Source organism: Pangasianodon hypophthalmus, chromosome 21 (genome assembly GCF_027358585.1).
Source record: "Pangasianodon hypophthalmus isolate fPanHyp1 chromosome 21, fPanHyp1.pri, whole genome shotgun sequence".
Lineage (NCBI taxonomy): Eukaryota > Metazoa > Chordata > Actinopteri > Siluriformes > Pangasiidae > Pangasianodon > Pangasianodon hypophthalmus.
Genome location: NC_069730.1, coordinates 18,120,278 through 18,141,209, shown reverse-complemented (window position 1 = coordinate 18,141,209; position 20,932 = coordinate 18,120,278). Strand labels below are relative to the sequence as shown.

General features: G+C 38.7%; 1 protein-coding gene across 1 annotated transcript; it reads right to left on the bottom strand.

The window, feature by feature from the left end:
- Positions 1 to 5,738: 5,738 nt before the first annotated feature.
- Positions 5,739 to 9,692, bottom strand: bambib (BMP and activin membrane-bound inhibitor homolog (Xenopus laevis) b). The gene is made up of 3 exons (XM_026946304.3): positions 9,249 to 9,692; positions 7,549 to 7,830; positions 5,739 to 6,453 (listed from the first exon to the last, which is right to left on the bottom strand). Exons 1-3 carry the CDS (start codon positions 9,313 to 9,315, stop codon positions 6,035 to 6,037), a joined length of 768 nt encoding a protein of 255 aa, XP_026802105.3. The 5' UTR covers positions 9,316 to 9,692; the 3' UTR covers positions 5,739 to 6,034.
- Between the last annotated feature and the right edge of the window lie 11,240 nt (positions 9,693 to 20,932).

The window sequence follows — 20,932 nt, the reverse complement described above, 5'->3', positions numbered from 1 at the left end:
TCAGAAATGCAATGCTAAGCAAGGCTACAGCCCTGTTCTTAAGCCAGACCCTAAAACCCTTAAGCGCCTCGGGCTGGGAAAAGAGGCTGACCTTGTGCTCTGACCCTGTACTTCCTGTCGTGTGTTAGAAGTTGCGTCTGGCCATATGAAGAGAAAGTTGCTTATGGAGCAGAGCAATGCTAGATACTGTTTATGTTGTATTATATCTTTATATAAGGTTATGTGATGTGGTATAAGAGGAATAAAACACTTGGGGGCATGCTGTTATAGGAAAAAAAACTACCGTGTGTTGTGATGAAGCAGAGTAGCTGTTATCACCCTGAAACACATTCTAAAGTGTTTTATTCCTCTTATACCACATGAGTTTGCCAACACTAACATTTTTTATTTGTTAAAGAATGTTTACATTGTATTTTTTTATCCTGTAAAACAAGTTCCTCCCTCATGCATGGTATCATTTTATGAATGTGATCTTAATCAGATTCGAGGATTTTCTATTTACTTCAAAGATTCTCATACACTTTGTGTGTAATTAAAGGTTTATTCACACCCTGTATCTCGGTCTCTTCAACCCCTCAGTGTCAGTAGCTCAGCTGCCGTGCCTAAGAAGGATGTCCCTCGACCTCTTGGCTGCTCTACACCGCATGAGCTCCTGCATTAACTGCATTCCTCGCACTCCAAGTTCAAAGTGCACACTCGTTCTGTTGATGAAGTCTGGAACAGGCCTGGGATTTGAGAGCAGACCCTCGCTAAGAGCCCCCAAATCTGCCCCCTAAAAGCCTCTGTCTCTCACATAACCTGGAGGAATGGAGATAATGGTGTGTGTGTGTGTGTGTGTGTGTGTGTGTGTGTGTTTTAAAGTGTTGAAGCTGATCTCCGAGACAGGCTGTCAAGATTTTGGTAATTGAGTTAAAAAGACATTTGGGAAGGCTTTTTTTTCCTCCTCCTTCCTTCTCCTAACACCTTCTGCCTTTGTTTTCAGTGGGAATGGAGCTGTTCCAGGCTTGAAGTCTCTCATTTAGAGCACTTTGATATTATCTGGCAAGTCGGAGCAGGCAGACTGTTTCACCACAGCGTGCCGGAGTACAAGACTTTCCTGTATGTGTTTATGATTTCTGCAAAACACTTCGAATGTTTCTCATGCTGAGTTCTCATGACGAGTTAAAAATTTTTCCATTATGATATACAGTACACGCTGAACAGATAATAACTAGAGCCTCCTTTTAATGATATATAGGCAGTTTAGAGTCTATTGAACAGCTCTGATATTTGTCTCTCAAGGCTGTATGCTGTAAATCAACTGCCATTTTAATGATTTATAGTCAGTAGAATCTTAGAAAACAAAGGGTGGAGTTGTGCTATGGTTCTTTTTATCTAAATGTAATGATGACTTTGGCTAAGTAAACATTAAAGCCATAAAACCAGTATAGACTTAAATATATAGAACGTTCCAGAAGGAGGTCCCTGTTATTACTGTCAGAAGCAAACGCCTGCTCTTATATTCTCTGTAATGAAGCCAGGTTTTTCCTCCACACAAGGCAGAAATGTTAAGCCTATACATTTCATTTCTGTGTAATTTTTCTGTTCAGTTTGGTCACTCAAATATAACCAGAGACGCCATAATGACGAGGAAGCCAGAAATGATTTAGGGGCTCAGAGCTAGGCCGTGTTAAGTAAGTTAAAAAATGTAACAAAAACATGATCCGAGACTCTATACTACCTCTTACTTCGACTATATTTAAGTCTAAACAAAAGGAAAGAGTTTTCGCCAATGTGTTTTCCAAAAATGCTTCGAGCTGGACTTAAACACTGTGAATTAGGGGCGGAGCTTATTTGATTGACAAGCAGTCAAACTGCATTATTGCACTCGTCTATCAAACATGCTCACAGAAAGTTGGCCAGAATTATGGAAGGAATAACACACTTCGGGTCATGGTGACATAGGAAATTAATCAAAGACAGGGTGGTGATCAAGTGGAGTTACTGTTTCCACCCCAAAGTGTTTTATTCTTCTTATCCCACAGCCATTTTTAATTGATTAAATTTTAAATTTTAAATTAATTTATTAAAAATGGCTGTCATTGTTTTTCTTTTTTTTTTTCACAAAAAGGTTTTGGGTTGAAATTATGAACACTGTCAAACACTGTGAACTAGGGGCGGAGCTTATTTGATTGATAAGCAGTCAAATTGCCTTATGGAGAGAGAGTGAGAGAGAGCTCGTATTTGTCTCTCGTGCAAAATAAAGACAGCTTGAAGAAGGACAGTCTTATGTAAGGAATAACACACTTGGGGTCGTGGTGTTATAGGAAAATAATCAACGACAGGGTTGTGTGATGAAGTTACTGTTACCAATTTGTAATTTATTAATGAATGGCATGTCATACGTTTTCTTTTTTCTTCGGCAAAAGGTTTTGAACTGTGAACAAGAGGCAGAGCTTATTTGATTGACATGCAGGCAAATTGTATTATTACGCTCATCTATCAAACATGCTCACAGAGCGAGAGAGAGAGAGAGAGAGAGAGAGAGAGAGAGAGTGTCTTGTATTCGTCCTTTGTTCTAGATGCTGTATAAAAAGAGATAAAAAGAGCACAGTATTATGTAAGGAACAACACCCTTGGGGTTGTGCTGTTATAGGAAAATAATCAAGGATGAGGTGATGTGATGAAGCAGTGTTACTGTTACCACCCCGAAGTTGATTCTTTTCCTATAACACCACATCTTGAACTGTGTTTCTTTTACCACAACAATTTGACAGCGAGTATAATTTCTAATTTATTAATGAATGACGCATCGTACTTTGTATCCATTTATAGTTACATTTAATGTTGTAAACAGCCATTGCTTCACCAACTTTGCTTTTTTTCTCTCTCTTGAAGTTAATTACACAGAAAAATGCAACTTGTCATATTACACAGAAACCACAAAGCGTGAAGTTCTGTCCTTTTGTTAAAGCCTCATCTTTAAAAAAAAAATAAATCATGGACCACCAGATGAATCACTTCATCATCTGCTGCAGGATTGGACATGCACTAATGGCGAAATGACTAAACCCGAGCAGTTGGATGAGGAATGTAAATAAGGTCTAATGAGCAAAATCAAGAGATTAGCGTGTGGATAATAGCAGACCGAGCCGGGGCGTTAACAGATTAGCGGATGAGGCTTGCTCTGAGGCTCGGTTACAGCACCTGTCTCCTGGAGAGACGCTCAGCCGTGGCTGGGAAAGACAGACAGGTGTGTGTATGTGTGAGAGAGAGAGATAAAGAGAGACACGGTGGAAAAGACTACTAGCTAATAGCACAGAGGAGTGACAGATGAATGGAAGGAGAAATAAAGAGTGCTGGCAGAGCGAGTGTGGCCTGGCTGAGAGTGCTTTGATAAAACGAGACATTAACGTAAGAGCTTCCACACTTCTCAGCGGTAGCCCACACACTCCCACTAATGACTCCAATGCTGTGTGTGTGTGTGTGTGTGTGTGTGTGAGTGTTGACATACTAACACACCCGCTCTCTGGGCTTGATTAAACTATTCAGCGTCCTGGGGACAAAATTCCTTCATGTTGTGGTTACATTCATTACACCACCCACATCAGGCGAGGATTTCAGACTAGCAACACTGGCCAAGTTTTACGGATGTTCAAACCCTAATCTGTGACGTTAATACTTCCTGGCTTGATTATTGTAATCCTCTTTATCTTAGTCCAGGTTTTGTCAAGTCTTTCAGCAAATTGACTTGAGCACTCAAAAACATTGTAGCACACTCAGGAACTAAAACGTGTGAAGTAATAAAATAAATCATAATAATATTTCTTGATTAGTAGCTATCATAACTGAACGGTAACAACAATTACCTTTTAACACTCAACCATGAGTAATGAGTAGTTCCTGGCTCTATATCAGACGTCGATGTTTTGCTTCGTAGTAGTGCTACAGTGGTGTTTTGACTAGTGTGACAGACTCTGAACAGATCAGACGTCTGGTTTGAACTTGAAACAAAAGAAACACACACTTCTGAACTTTTCATCATCACCTTTTTTTTTTAACAAATCATGTAGTCACAGCACTGATCAGACCAAATTATTAGAGTTCCCTTTCTCCAGGAGCTACGTTCAGGTAAATAATTTACAGAAACGCATGTGATTGGTCGCAGCAGTGGATCTGTTACAGAAGTCGCAATGGTTCGTGTTTACAGTTGCTGCACTACACCCACTGTATTTCATACCTTGATTGGTTTTGCTATGGTATTTTTTTCGATTCACCGAAATACTTTTCTGGACACTAGTTGACGATCCCTGTTCTAGCAGTACAGATCAACGTACGAAAAATCTCATACCGTAACAATTCAGCAACGACATCTCATACCATACCATACTATACCATCTCATACCATAACAATTTGGCAAACATTTTTAAAATTCATTAAAGAATCACGCATTATACTGTTTATCAGTTACTGTTTTTACATTTAACGTTGTGGAACAATCGCAAAAAAGTTACTTCCTGTTATCACTTAGCAGCTATAAACAGTCATTTTCCCTCACCAGATTCTCTTTTTTTCTCTCTTTTATGTAATAAAACAAAAAAAACGCAGCTTGTCATGTTACAGAGAAACTGCAAAGAAGTTTCCCCTGATGTAAAAGTTACCTCGAACTGTTACAAAGGGCTGACACTGGAGACTCCTTCCATAAATGCTGCATGACCATCACACGGAAAACCGCTTCAACCTGTTTATGTGGAGCGTCCGCTATACAAGAGCCTGTGAATGAGGTGTTGCTATAGAAATGATAAGGCAATAGAACGTGTGCATTAATATAAACCTGTGATTTGCAGCTGCTGTTTTAGAAAATGAATCAACACCTTCTGACCAATCAGAATCAAGAATTCCGCAGCACTGTTGTGTAACTGTTTGAGTTGTCCTGAGGAAAACGTTCTCATGCCAAATATTTTGGGTTTCAGCAATAAGACATGAAATTTATGAGATTGCTCCTGGCATTTACTTCACATTCCTACGTTAACTACATCGAACAAATGATTTACGTTAACGAACCTGCTACACTGCATCCATCTCTCTCGCTGTGTCTCACTGCAGACGGAATTTTACACTTAATCATATTTACATAGCTTTATAAAGTAAAGACGTTCACATTTACAAGTAGTGTAAATGAAAAGCTTGTGAAGACAAAATGGCGGACTTCCCACGCTCCTTCTTAGCTTTTACCATCCGTCATACTGCATATCTGCTGTTCATCTTTTCTTGTTAAATCTTGTTGTGAAGGATAATTGTGCGTGATAATTACAGAGCAGAGCAGTGTACGCCCACTTATTATTATTTTTTTTTTACACAGACCTGGTTCTTTCCCATTCATTATCTTTAATAACATTTTTGTATTTAAGCATTTTTAGAGTTTAAAATGTCAAACTGAACCAACATGCTACATGCTACAATGCCTCTTTTAAACTACTGATCGATTAATATTTTTTTTCTGTTCCTAAATCGTAATGTTTTATACGATCAGTAGTTTAAAAGAGGCATTCATGTTGTAGCATGTTGGTTCAGTTTGACTCTTTTTCAGTGTTCTGAGTTGTTAAGTTGTTAAGTGACCTTAAATCTGAAACAGGAACGTAGCTATGAATTCTGCACGTTTCAACAATTCAGTGTCAAACTGAGGAATTTTGGTGTGGGCTCTTAGAACTGTCATCATATTATTAGCACAGAAAAAAAGAAAAAGAGAGACAATGGACTGATTCTGTGTCATGTAATATTTACACGAACAAATCTGTACACTCAGGAAGCATGAACAGTCCATTTTTATCTCAAACGCTTCTTTATACAAAAGTGCAAATCTATAACACGTCTTGGCTTTTTTTTGTTTTTTTTTTTAAATCCTTCAGTTATTAGAGAGGTCCAGTTTTTAAAAGTCCGTCTTGAGCACAGTGCTCTTGTGCCAGATTCAAGTAAAGTGCTTCTACAGCAGCAACCAGATGGATGATGCTTTCAAGTTTGTTTTTTTTTCCCCATTTTTCCTCCTAAAGGCGTTCAGACCAACTCCAGCTTGCCTCTTGGGCCGTGCCGTCCCCAGTGGACCAGCGATAAGAGTCTCTGGCTGCTCAGATCGGACTGTCTGATCTTATCGCAGGTCAGACAGCAGCTCTCATGTCCTCCCAGAGGCATCATGCACTCCAGGTCGAGTTTGGTGCTGCGGCTTTTGGCCAGATGCTGCCCGTGGAAGCCGTAGTGGAGGCGAGAGAGCATCTCGCGTCGCTGCTGCCTCAGGCGCTGGTTCTCACTGCGCAGCATCCGCAGAGCCAGCGTGATGAGGAGGACGAGCACGAGGCCACCGGCGATGGGCACGGCAATGACGGCAGCGCGGAACCACACTTCCTTAGCGGAGGGGATTTCCTGCACACGGGCGATTATCTGACGTCCTCCTTCAGCCTGAGGACGACTCCGATGATCTGTAGGAAAGAATGTAAAATAGTGTTCTTACAGTGAACAGATAGTAGAGATAAGACATTTAATAAGTAGGTGTTTAATTATTAAAGAATGACAGGTCATACTTTTTATCCCTTTATAGTTACATTATAGTTACAGCCTCTTTTTCTCTCTCTATTAAAGTTAATAAGGCAAAAAAATGCCGCTTGTCTTGTGACCGAGAATGCGCAAAAAAGCGTTTTCTGTTCTGAAGATGTCTGAAATTTAAATTTAAATTTACTACTGTACCTCTGACTGTGACAAAGCACTGACACTGGAGACTCCTTCCATAAATGTTAAATAAACATCTCTTTACAGGAAACATCACAAATTATGTGCCGATATCTTGGGAAAGTAAGCACCTTCAGGGTGGTGAGAGTAACTGCGCTCGTGTCTGGCTTCATCACAACACCCCGTCGTTGATTATTTCCCTATAACAGCTTGCTTGCAAGTGTTTTATTCCTTACGTCTTACGATTCTAGATGTTCTGATATGGATATATGGATCACTATGTAGTTAGGTTTGCTATTGAAAAGGAAATCTCAGAAAAAAAGTTTCAAGTTGTTTGTTTTTGCATTGTTTTAACTATAAAGATAAAATAAAATAAAAAAAGTATTAAAAACCAGTTGCTATAATAGAAATTTTATTACTATACGTAACAGTGGATTCACTCAGTGTTATAAAACTACTGATGATAACAGTAATAATCATGTTGTGACGTAATTTAGTGATGTACTGATATACTGTCATATTGCCCAGTGCTAGCAGTTACCAGGACACATGGGATCATCAGAAAGGGGCGTGGCTTGGGAATTTTAAGACGTAGCAATATGTGTGCTTTATTTATACTTGACCTGCATCCAAATCTTTGCATTATTATTCAGAAACATGAGTCATTTTGGTCCATGGATACTAACTTAGACTTAGACTGGATGTTCATATGACTGGTCATGTAATTCATTAGTTTTATTCACATTGCTGCACATTTTTCCTCCCAAGTATTCACACTTGGGATATCTTTCCAAACGCCATTCCTTCACAATCCCACTTCCCATCACACGTGAGAAGCGTGTTCTTACCCAGGCTTCCTCCCTGGCTGTAGGTGAGATCCTGTGGACCTCTGTAATTGCACATATCCTCGTGACAGCACTCGAGCGTGGCAGGGCCGTGCAGGGCATCGTGGGTAGCCTCGGATCGGCACACGCTTCCTCCGTTTAGGGCAGGCTCGTAACAGCCGTGCGAGAGTGGAGATTTGGAGCTTTGGGGATCTAAGATACGCGTGAAGCAGGCGTTAAGCTCCGATTTGCACATGTAACCGGTAGCCACACAGTGCGGTGAGTCACAATAACACCGGATTTCTCCTACACAGGAAAAGGAAACAGATCAAATCAGAATATTATTTCCACCAGAAATGATCCAATTTTAACAAATTACACCGTATTTCTTTATATAGCCCAGTATAAAAGCTTATCAGTGTGGGCTTAGTTTATAGTGATGCTCACAACTATCTAGCACCCTAGATACCAGAACATCTGTCATTAAGATATATTATTTAAGTTCTTATGTACTGCAATGTAAATACATCAACAGTTCATCTGGTAGCATCTCTACAACTAAGTCACCTCACCAAATAATGAATAATCGCATGAGTCACAAATTTACAATGTGGTTCTTAAGACACTTCACCTTATGTTTCACTTTTATTTGACCTTTGACAAAAATGAGCTGCATGTAATCTCTCATTTCTGTTACACAGGCTATATAATTTACACACCTGCTTTTTAGGCACTTCACTTGTTGTGTTTCACATGTTTTCACATGTAGTGTACGTGTTTTTAGGTTCACTTGCGATTTTTATGCATTTCAGCAAATGTATTTATTTTCACAGGTTCACTTTTCTTTGACCTTGTTACCCTCAGGGCAAAATAAGCTGAATGTAATCTCTCATTTCTGTTACATGGATAATTTACACACCTGGATTTTTTTTTTAGACACTTCACATGTTAGGATTTCACACTGAGTGTGTTTTTAGTGTTTACATGAAATTTACACTTTTAATTGTAATTCCTTTTATTTTCACATGTTCACATCTTTGTCTTTCCTCGCTTCTCACTCAGTCCACTCATTCTCACTTTTATTTGACCTTGTTCCCCTCAGGCTAACACTTCACCTGGTTTGGTTTTTCACATGGAGCTCATGTTTTGTTTTGTTTTGCTTTTATCATTTATTTTCACATGCTTAAGTGTTAAAGTGCCATTATTTCTCTCTAGGTATGACTCAGTCCACTCATTTTCACTTTTATTTGACCTCAGAGCAAAATCAGCTGAACATTATCTGTAATGTGTTACATTGTGTGTATATCTATCTATATCTATATACGTGTGTGTGTGTGTGTGTGTGTGTGTTTGAATCTGGTATGTTTCTACACACCTCTAAACCAATATCTAACCTAGAGCAAGACAAAATATTAAAATATGATATGTTGTTGTTCTTCTTTCTGCTCCTATGATATGATATAAATGTATATTATACAAAACATCATATTAAAACATATAAAACATGCACAAATCTACTGATATGAATCTATTTAATCTATATACCCTGTATACTAATAGATACTTTTATTAAGACTTGAATAAAAGTTTTTTTTCTTGTTTTTTTTTGTAACCGAAATAGAAGTACTTTCTAAGAAAACACACAGCACCTTCTTTCCAGCTTTCTCCACATTCAGTAATATACAGGAAGAAATGAATGTCTTTCTTTCATAACTTCTCCTCACCTCTGGTTAAGAGCACAGCCATGGCCCAGAGCTCCAGCTGCAGCCAAATGGAAACCAGGCGCTCCATTAAGGACACTTTTACACTTCTGTCTCTGTCTCTTCTGTCTCTGTCTCTGTCTCTGTGTCTGGCTCTCAGCTTGTCCACGACACACACATCATGATGCAGGACAAATCCGGAAAATAATCCAACATCATCATCCCAAATCACATCACAGAGTCCTCTCAAAGACACAAACACTCTCTTCTAAAAGGCTACTTTTCAAAAAGCATGTACTTTTCACATCCGGATTAAGATCAAAGATAAATTCCAATGCTTGGCTTGTTTTGTTTTGCTTTTTTTCTCTTTTTCTTTTTGGTGCTGATGTTTTTTGAGAATAAAAGTCCAAACAGAAACACTGACACTCCACCGATCATCTGAAGTCTCACAGCCCTGAGCTGAGACTGCAGGATCACAGCCTCGGATAGACTCCTCCCACAAACGCGCTGACTGGATCACTACCTGCCTCATTTGCATACGCTGCGCTGTCATTGGATGGCTTCCTGTTTCATTTACATACGCCACGGAATGGGTCTTGGCCACGCCCACTGTTAACCCCATTGATAAAGCAGCAGAGGGGGAAAGTTTCTTTTAATAGTAATAATGAAGATTATTATTATTATTATTATTATTATTATTATTGTTGTTGTTGTTCCCCTTGGGAAATTATTATTATAATTATTATTATTATAATTATTATTATTAGGGGGCCAAGCACTGAAGGTGCATAGGCACCCTACTGTTTCTGTGTTTTTTTCTTATTATTCTTCTGCTTCTTCTTCTTCTGGCTAGGGTGTCTATGGCAGCCCACAGAACCATCTGGTAAAAAGTTGTGAAATTTGGTACACTGATTGGGGAGATTCTAAGGAACATTCTGCCCAAATTTGGGCCAAGTGCTGCCAACGCTCTAGCGCCACCATCGGGTCAAATTTGGGCCTAATTTGGAAGTACATTTATGGTCATAACTTTTGAATCGTGTATCCAAAAGCCAGGCATCCCTGGATTCCCTGGGTCGAGCTGAGTTCAGTGCACCCTATCACGTCAATTTCAGCCTAGTAGATTTTCCTCCATCTTGGATTTTTTTTCGAAAACAGTTTTTTTTCGCTACTGGTCTTACGACTTTTTTCCAATCATCACCAAATTTGGCAGAAGTCATCTTCAGAGTAAGCCTCACAAAAATTATCAAAAGAATTTTGAATAGTCCAAAGGGTTTGCCCGTAATGGACCAAAAAATCTGATGGTGAAGTCGCCAAACAGCAAGTGAGGCTGTGTCTCAGCAATGACTTTGCGCACAGACACCAAACTTGGTAGACATCTTCAGGACAATGACCTGAGGCTATGCAACAAACTTTGTGATAGTGCCACCTACTGGGCAAAAGTTACAATAACATGCCATGAATGCTTACATCTAACTGCCATTTTTGCTACTCTTCCTTCAAATTTTGTCCTCCAAATCTTCACCAGATTTGGCTCACATCATCTTGAGAATCATATAATCATTGTGGAGATACAGGCCCATATATTTGTGGGCATGGCAAATAATAACTGATTGGCTGATATCTTGTGAACGCAATGTCCAAATTTCATGAACCTTGGTACACATGGACAACAGGATAGTCTGAGAAAACTTATTAAATTCCATGAATTTCTGATGTTCGGGGGTCTAACAGTAAGTTCTAAATGATCAGACATTTAAGTGTTAAGTGTGAGTGACAGATATCGGCTGTAATACTAATGTTGCCCACAAGAGGGAGCCACAGGATAATGATAATAAAAGATTTAAAACTTAAATCTTTTAAAACTTAAATCTTTTTAAGTCCAATCTTTTTCCATCCGTTTCCATCAATTTCAATGGTTGAATAATTCAACATATAATAGATAAATGCATAGAAATTAGATTAAATGCATAGAACCATGGTACTCGAACAATATGTCCTGAGTTTTATAAAATTAGTTTGCAAACAAATGTGTGAAATGCTCAAAGATGATTAAATGTTATCTTAATTTTTATATGTCCTAATTTTGAAAACTCATCTGTCAAGTTAGCAGACATGATTAAATAAAAGTAGGCATCAATATTGACAAGACAATATTATTGTCTCTTTAATATAATATATAGATTAATATTTGTGTAGACACATTTATTTATTGTGTCAATAGCAATAATAAAATGAACACTTATGTGCTGAGGTACAAGCTCAAAAGTGTTCATAAAGAGACACCTTTTTCATATAACCCATATAATTCTTGTCACACCTCCACCAGACTTTGAGCATCCTCCCACTTTCTGCTCCCTCTCTCTGGACTACTAACCATACACACCTGCCATCAGTTATCCTGTTCATCAAAGACTCCAAACATAATCACCTCACACTCACCTCTTTGTCTAGTTATTATTATTATTATTATTATTATTATTATTATTATTCTGCCCTAAAACTGATATGACCACATCACCCTTCTCTTATCCACACTACATTGCCTCCCAATCAAATTTCGCATTGATTATAAAATACTACTATTGACCTATAAAGCACTGAATGGTCTCGTGCCTCAGTACTTGAGCAAACTTGTGGTCTTTTATGATCCGCCACGCCTACTTTGATCAAAAGCTGCAGGCTATTTGTTGGTACCTCAAATAGTGAAGGCTACAGCAGGGGGTAGAGCTTTCTCTTACAAAGCCCCACAGTTACGGAACAGCCCTCCACTTAGTGTTCGGGGCTCAGGCACAGTCTCTGTGTTTAAGTCTAGGCTGAAACCATGTTTCTTTGGTCAAGACTTTTGTGAATAGGTTTTTCTTAGGTAAAGGAGCAGATCTGGAGGGTTCACAGGCATAGTGTTGTGGTGAACTGGGATGTTTGGATGCTGTCGCCACCCCCCCACTCTCACACATTCACTCAGGTTTGTTGGCGGTGGAGTAGCTGGCTGCTTTATGTCCCAGGGCGCCCTCAAGTCTGTGTTACCTTCTGGCTCTCCCTTTTAGTTATGCTGCCATAGCGAGTCTTGCCAGAGTCCCTGGTTGCACTCTGCATGCACAGTACATTGTCCTTAACCATTACAGGACAAAAAGCTTACCTAACAATCTCTCCCTCTCGCTCCCTCTCTCTCTCTCTCTCACTTTCTCTCTGTCAAGCTACACATGCTACTCCTGAGTGATCCTGACCCCTTCTGCTCTCCAGACCTGCCTGATCCATCGTGATGCCCTACTTCTGGTTGGAGTTCTCATCGGTTGGAGTTTGCTTGTTGCTGCTGGGGGTGGGGACCCGCATGGACGGCTTGAAGATCATTGTGATTGCTGGGGATGGTGCCGCTTGGGGACCGTGGAGATGGCTTTGGACTGCAGTTCATATGGGCAGTTGTACTGTGATGACTTGGGACTGCGATTGCAGCGGTGGCTTTGGGGCTGCGGTTGCTGAAGTGGCTTTGGGGCTGCGGTCAGGTCTCCATCAGTGGACAGTAGAAAGGTTCAACAAAACAGATTTCATGTGAAAACTGTAATGAATTTACTGGTTGCACAATTGCAATATATGTCCATGTAGTACACAGTTATAGAAGGGAATTATTTATAATTGCACTCCAGTGTCACCAAGGATGATGAGGATGGGTTCCCTTTTGAGTCTGGTTCCTCTCAAGCATTCTTCCTCATACAATCTCAGGGAGTTTTTCCTCACCACCATCACCTCTGGCTTGCTCATTATGGATAAATATATACATTTACAATTTATATGTTAAATGTATTTATTTCTGTAAAGCTGCTTTATTTTAAAATGTCCATTGTTAAAATCGCTATACAAATAAAAATGAATTCAATTGTACAGACCAAATTATAAGGCCTAGAGACATGAAGCTTTGAGGGATGGTAGTACTCCACCAGTCTACAATGGAGCAAAGTCTCACCTCGATTGGCCACACGGTGGTGCTACAGTGATCAAAACAAAAAAAAAATTACAAAAATGCAAATTACTTTTGAACCATTCATCACAGATTCAATTGTCTTATATCTTTAGAATCCTTATATATCTCTGTATATCTCTGACTTAATTTCCACCACGGAAAAAATTTCCACCATATTGGATCTTTTTTGGCGAAACCTACTTTTGTGAACTAGTCCTAGACCATTTATCCAATTGGATGCAAAACAGTTCAGAAAGATTCTCTGGAGTCCTATTATCAATAATTAAATATCTGAAATTTTGATTTAACCTTCAGATGGCACATCAAAGCGTTTGAACATTTTACTTAAATGGCTATAACTCTTGAACAGAATGAGATATTTTCACCAAAACTGACACACTTATTTATGAACCCAATCTGAGGACAAGTCAAAAAATTACCGAGCATGACCAGTTGGTGGCGCTGTAACAGGAAAAAACATGAATTTGGCTCGAACTATGGAATGATTGGTCCAAATGAGTTGAAAATTTTGCATGCAGTGTCTTTGTCAAAGGTCCAGTCAATATGTATGAGGACAGTCGCATATCTCGAAAAACATGGCTGCCATCAGCCAATTAATTTTCAGCAGCTAGTAGACAAGGTTAAAGCCGTTTGGAACAAAACTTAGTGGACTTGCTTGACTCTTGGCTCCAGAGGTGTGTGAGAAATTTGAAACTAATGAGCCACTGGGGGGCTCATTCACACAAACACAAGTAAACCATTCATGGAGCGCCTCATTCTGAAGAACTTGGCCTCAGGAACCATTGGAGTCAGTCAAATTGTTTGTTAAATATTTGCGATTACTTGAAAAACATACTTTTGTAAACTAGTCCTAGGTTTTTCACTCAACCAAAATAAAACCGGTGCATGCTTGGCTCAATAACGATAAAAAAAAACGTTGAACTTTCGATTCATCGCCATGGCGGCAGGCAAAAACGTTTGAAGAGGATGTGGCCACTTTTACTGAAATTGCTATAACTCTTAGATATTTTCACCAAACTTGGCAAACTTATGTTTGGGCTCAATTTGAAGTCACCTGCACAAAATGGCAGCACATGGCCTCATGGTGGTGGTATAACAGGACAAAACATTAAATTAGTGCTAAGTATGATCCAATCGACTTGAAATCTTGCAGGAACTGTCTTTGTCCAAGGTCCCATCAATGTTTATGAGGATAGTTAAGAATAGTGTGGAATGACTCCTTTTAAATAAATGATTAGTTTTAAGAGAGAAGTGTCAGGTTAGTGCATAAAGGGTGCTGAACTACAGTACCCATCAGCCACTGCATGTCACATGACCACACCACATGTTCCACTGTTCATTCACACCTGTTTCTTGTTTCACCCAAATGAGCACCCCTATTTAAGTTCAAGTTTTTCTGTGTCTGTCAAGCTTCTGTTGCAGTTGATGTTGTGGCTGTTTATGCTTTGCCTGCTCGTAGTCTTGCTCGTAGTCTTGCTCGTAGTCTGTATGTTTTGTTGTTTTGTGTTTACTCACCACTGTAATTGCTTATTTTACACCGTGCACAAAAAGGTCTGCACTTGCATCCTTTACATGACAAGAAGCAACAAACAGAAAAGATGAAAATGCTTATTTTGAAACAAACTAATACCACTCCACACACTGTTGCCTGCTGTCATTATTTTTATGATTAATACTATTTATTTATTTTTATTTGCTACTTTTAAACATTTTATGTTACATTAAAATGGTTTTAACAATTTTTAATAACTTCCCTGCAGGAAAATCCAACTGAAATAGCTAATAGGGAGACCTTAGATGTTTTGCCTGTTTTTATAATATTATTCACATATAGAGGAGTGAGTTTTGCAAAAATTGGGGTGGGCATGTTGGTTTAAAACACCTCATTCAAATCCTTCATAAATTAGAATAGTTTATGTAAATTGTCCTGTAAAATGTGAGTTGTCATGTGTGTTTTAAATGTGTAGAATTTTTAATTGAGTAACATTTCAACACAGAAGTACCTCTTGTACAATTTCTGTGTTCTTTTAAACATCTATGTAAAACACTAGTAGCACTATTAGCAGTGTTGATGACAGAGCAGACAAATGCACACTGAGAGCTTGTCTATAAGCGCTTGAACAGACTCTCTCCGCGCTCCCGATCACGTGCACGCGCCGCCAGCCGCGAGTCCTCTGCGTCACCGGTTTCGGTACAGCTCGCGTGCTGCACCTCGCGCTCCGATCCGGTGAAATCACAGAACAGGAATGCAAACAAATTCCTGATACACTGATTCACAGCCATCAGCTCTAACTGTGCTTTAATAAAAACTAAATCTTTACGCGTCTCTTTGCGCCACCTGGCGGTGATTTTGCGAACAAGATTCACCTGTAAATTTATTGTGTGTGTGTGTGTGTGTGGATTGTGGTAACAGCTTTACCTCTGAACTTGGTAGTTTGAATCCAGCTTGTACTTGGTATGTTGAGTAGAAGGTGGAGTTAAAATTATTGGCTTTTGTGATGTAAAAAAAAAAAAAAAAAAAATCACACCAAGTTAGATTAGTTAGTTTACTTAGTTTACTTAGTTATATGAAGGTGAAAAGGTCTATGAAACAGGTTGCTTGTGTGAGATCCTGTGGCTCATATGGATGAGCGTCACCTCTGGGTTGAGAGGTTGCTGGTTCAAACCCCAGCCAGGACTCCAGGATGTGAATGCAGTTGGCTCAGGAATTGATGGCAGTGTGAGTGAGGCAGGATGGCTGGCCTGAAGGCAGTGTGATGATGGGGGAGGGGTAATATCTGGAACCCCCCCCCCCCCCCCGGGGTTGGGGCTGGAGGAGTAAGGGGTTATGATGCTTGCCGAGTGAGTGTCGACTTAGTTTTTGCACCACTGTGGGAAAAACTAAGTCGACACTCACTCAGCAAGCATCATAACCCCCCTTCCTCTCAACCCCTGGCTGGGGGGCAGCTGCGCAGCTATTACAACCTCCAGGCCACCTTCGGCACCACTCACAATGCCAGTTCTTGAGCCAACTACATTCACATCCTGGAGTCCTGGCTGGGGTTTGAACCAGCAACCTCTCAACCCAGAGGTGACACTCATCCACATGAGCCACAGGATCTCATGCAAGCAACCTGTTTTATAGACCTTTTCACTTTCATATAAGTCACCATCATTTAGCTAAGTAAACTGCACAGACAGCACAAAAAACTCTTTAAACTCCACCTTCTACATTTCTCCACCCAACAAACCAGCTACAGGGACAAGCTGGATTTGAATTAGTAATCTCCACATCCTGAGACAAGTCTTTAACCACAAAGCCACCAAATCCCAACACAGAAACACTGGTGTCATAGTGCCTTTGTGTTTTTAAATGACACACATGAAAACAACCACAAGACACATTTTGTCTCTTGCTTCATCCACATATCCATTGCATATACAATATATATCATCTCCATCAGTGAACAGTTGATAACTTCAACAAAATAGACTTCATGCGAAAACTGTAATGAATTTCCTGGTTGCACAATTGCACTATTTGTCCATGTAGTACACAATTACAGACAGGATTTATTTATAATCGCACTCTCACCCAGTTGAGGATGGGTTCCTCTTTGAGTCTGGTTCCTCTCAAGGTTTCTTCGTCATATCGTCTCAGGGAGTTTTTCCTCACCACCGTCACCTCTAGGGATAAATTCATTTACAATTTATATCCTGAGTTTATATATTTCTATAAACCTGCTTTGTGACAATGTCCATTGTTAAAAGCACTATACAAATAAAACTGAATCGACTTGAACATATATATAGTGTTTGTTTTATATTTTCTGTAAAAGCCTTATGTGAGTATTATGTGTATTATCTAAATAAGGCCTTTAGAAACAAAGATGCTACAGAAGAAAGATGCTAAAAAAAAAGAAGACAAAAATTAGAAAATTAAGTTTTGAGTTTTATTTCATATTTATTCTCTTAATTTAATTGAATAATATTTTTAAATTAGTGTTACTTAAGTTGGTAGCTACAGGATTACAGTAATTGTAAAATGGTAGCTACAAGATTAGCCTTATAAACTTTTCAGTTTGACTGGAGCAAAGAGAAACATATTTTAATTTTCGGAAATATTATTACTTTAAGTTATTATCAGGTATCAGACAACTTCTGTATCATTTTCAACAGAATCATGGACTTAGTTCACTTATAAATGTTAAATGTCATAACCATTTATGATTGCACCAAGTTACTGAACTTTATCAGAATAGAAATGTAGCGACACTATAAACAGTCACCTCTAATATTTTCTCCTTCTTCTCCTTCTTTCTCTCTCATTTTTTTTTTTTTTTTTTGGAAATTCCTGCTCTGGAAGATTAAATTCCTGTATCTCACAAGTCTGGGTTTAATGATTGACCTGAGTGTAGGTTGTGTTTAATAAGCAGAGAGAATGTCCAGGTAAAGCTGGGGTTATTTAATGACACTGATGTATAATGTCAGAGAATGTCAGAGATCTCAGCAGTAAAGATGGAGAGAACTGTGTTCTACTCGCTCGTGGTGTTTCTGCTGACGCCGGTGCCGAGCAGTCTGCAGGAAATGGAAAATCATGGAACACGTCAGGATCCATGCGGTGAGCTGAAGCAGTTCCGAGAGCTTCTCAAGGAGAAGTTGGTGAACATGGAGAAAAAGAATTCAGGAAGATGAAGAACATCACACTTCCCTCCATCACAATCAGCATCACTGTAGCTGTTTCTACTGTTTCTGCACTGGTCTGGCTAGGTTTATAGAAATTGAGAAACTGTAGAAATTTAGCAAAAAAATAAATAAATAAATAAATAAATAAAAAAACAACTTTAAAGTCCCAGAGAAGAGTGTGTGAGATTTTAAAATAATTGTATGCTACCAAACTTTACATGGTACATTAAACCTTCAGCAAAGTTAAAAAAATTAAAAAAAAATACTGAAAAACATCAGCTGAGCTTGTTCATACATTGCCATTTTATTTGGAAATTAAAAATAAATAAATAAATAAAAATGAACAATTATTCCAACTTGAACTTAGTAGGTATTTGCTTTCACAAGGTAATGAATTTTCCCTTGCTAGTTATTTTTTTTACTAGCTAGTTAACTTTCACTCACTTATTTTGCTCTCTAGCTTAGCTTTCTCTCGCTAAATTTCCTTTCACTCACTAATTAACATTAACTTGCTAGGTTAGGTTTCGCACGCTAGTTTCAAAGAAAACTCAAAGAAAACTTTACAGACTTTTTCTAGACTTAACATATAGTGACATATAATGTTACCTTTACATAGAATATGTATGGTAATACTTACCATTATTAGCATCTACAATCAACGCCAAAGTTAATGTTTTAATGCTAAACTAATATAACTAATGTACACTGTTAAATGAAGGGTTACTAATTAACACAAGTAGTGTTGAACTAACACCTAGTGTCACCTTTACAAAGGAAACCATTACAATTTTTAACACCTACAATAAGCACGCATACACACTCACACACGTCGTTAATTAATTAACTTAATGAACACATACAGTGCTAAATAACTGTGCTTTATGAAATCTTAAAATTAGTGTTGATCATCAGTCTCGAATTCAGATTTGAATTCAAAATCGAAATTGTCTACATGATGCCTGTGTTAATTGCTGTGCGCTGTGTTGACAGATTGCTCGAAGGTGGCGTTCAGCACTGGATTACCTCCCGGATATAAAGGACCGTTTAACTCTGAAACCACTGTGATCTACAGTAAAGTCGTCAGCAGCATCGGAGGAGCTTATAACCCACACACTGGTCCTGTAATTAACACACACCTGTAGGTCATTACGACTAACACTCAGTTAATAGCCTATTAATTACAAGATTTCACAGCTTATATTTTGTATCCATCTATTCTCTTTGCATTGTTAGTGCTACACAAATAGGTTTCTCATTATTAGGGGGCCAAGCACCGAAGGTGCAGAGGTACCCTATTGTTATTCCACCTTTTCTTCTTCTGGCTAGGGTGTCTATGGCAGGCCATAGAGCTCGCTGGTAAAAAGTTGTGAAATTTGGCAGACTGATTGCCAATTTTTTGGACACCCTGTATATTAATTTAAATATGAACTATAATACACAATTTCTAATACAAAACATAAGCACAAAAAAGGCAGAACATGATCATGACCATCTGTTCATGCTAACGCTCTAGTTTTTTTAATTTTTATTGTATGTTTCTTTTAAAAATTAGCCAAATAACTAATGCGGGAATAGAAATACAAGGGCCAGGTTACTGCTATAAAACAGTACATACATTATTATAATATATTGTGACAGTTTCATTCATTCATTTTCAGTAAGTGTTGGTCAGGGTCTGGGTGGATCCGGAGTCTATCCCGGGAACGTTTGGCACAAGACGGGAATACACCCGGGATGGGGTGTCAGTCTGTCACAGGGCATCACACACTCATTCACCGAGTGTGATGATAATTTAGAGGTCATTTAGAGTTGAATCCACCTACAGGTGTGTTTGTAGGAGATGAGAAGAAACGGGAGAACGAGGAAGAAACCCACACGGACACGAGGAGAACATGTGAAACTCTACACAGATCCACAGACCCTGCGCTGCTGCTTTACTGGGTTATTACAGAGAATGTGTTATTGTGTTTATAATTCGCCACATTTAGGTTGATAATTGTTATACAAACTCTCTTATGTAATCAGACTTCATATGTAGCTGGGTAAGATCTGTCAGGAAATGATTGGCTGCATTAGTTAGAGAGTGTCTGAAAGTATCCCACAATGCACTGCGGTGGGATAGTGTTCAAACAACGTAAGTTTTGCAGTGAACTTTTCAGGGAGTAGGATGCTATTTTGGACACGGCGCAGTAACATGCATGCCTCTTTTTTTATATTAAAACCTAATCATAAAAAAAATTCTGACTCAAAATCTCCACTTTTCACATTTTCCATGAGTTATATAAATGACAGCTGTTTCTCACAGATCATCTGAGAATGACTCACATCTACCAACATCCTCAACATTAACCTCAACAATACAACCCCTAACAAGGCCTCTCTCTCGCTCTCTCTCACACACACACACACACAATTGCTTACGCATTTATCATCGCATCATAGGTTTCAAGCTCAGGTACGGTTAGAATTTAAAATGCTTCTATTTTATTCTCGTCCGCTCCTCCCTTTGAAACAGGAAACCAAGCCAAATTTTAAGGATTACATGAAAACAAAACAGTTTATAAGCCTGACACCTAAGCCTATAATAAAAACAAATCCCAAATCGGGTTATAATTCCAATTATGTTATCTTCTCCACAGGTTTCCTCTAGAAAATAGAAATTAATTATTGGATCGTTGGCCTGAAATTTAGACATTTTCTACCACATATAGCTCTGAAAACTACAAGCTTTCCTGAACTGCTGTTTCTCTTCTGCATGTTTCTCAGCCAGAAGGAAAATTCTGGCATTTTAAAGTGAGAGGAGAAAATGACACAAAGATTTCTTCCTGACTGTGATGCAGGAGCATCATGGACATTTTGTCAGCTGCTATATAATTACAAACTGAACTGATTAGACACATGTCAGTTTCATTACAGCATAAGTATATAAAACAATTTGATCAAAGTGTGACATTCACACTTAGCTGGCAAGGTTTTAGACATCTTTAGACCAGACTAACCATTTTTTTTTACTAGTGTTTTTTATACAGTAAATAAAATGTCAATTTGGTGAAATATATTTCAGCTT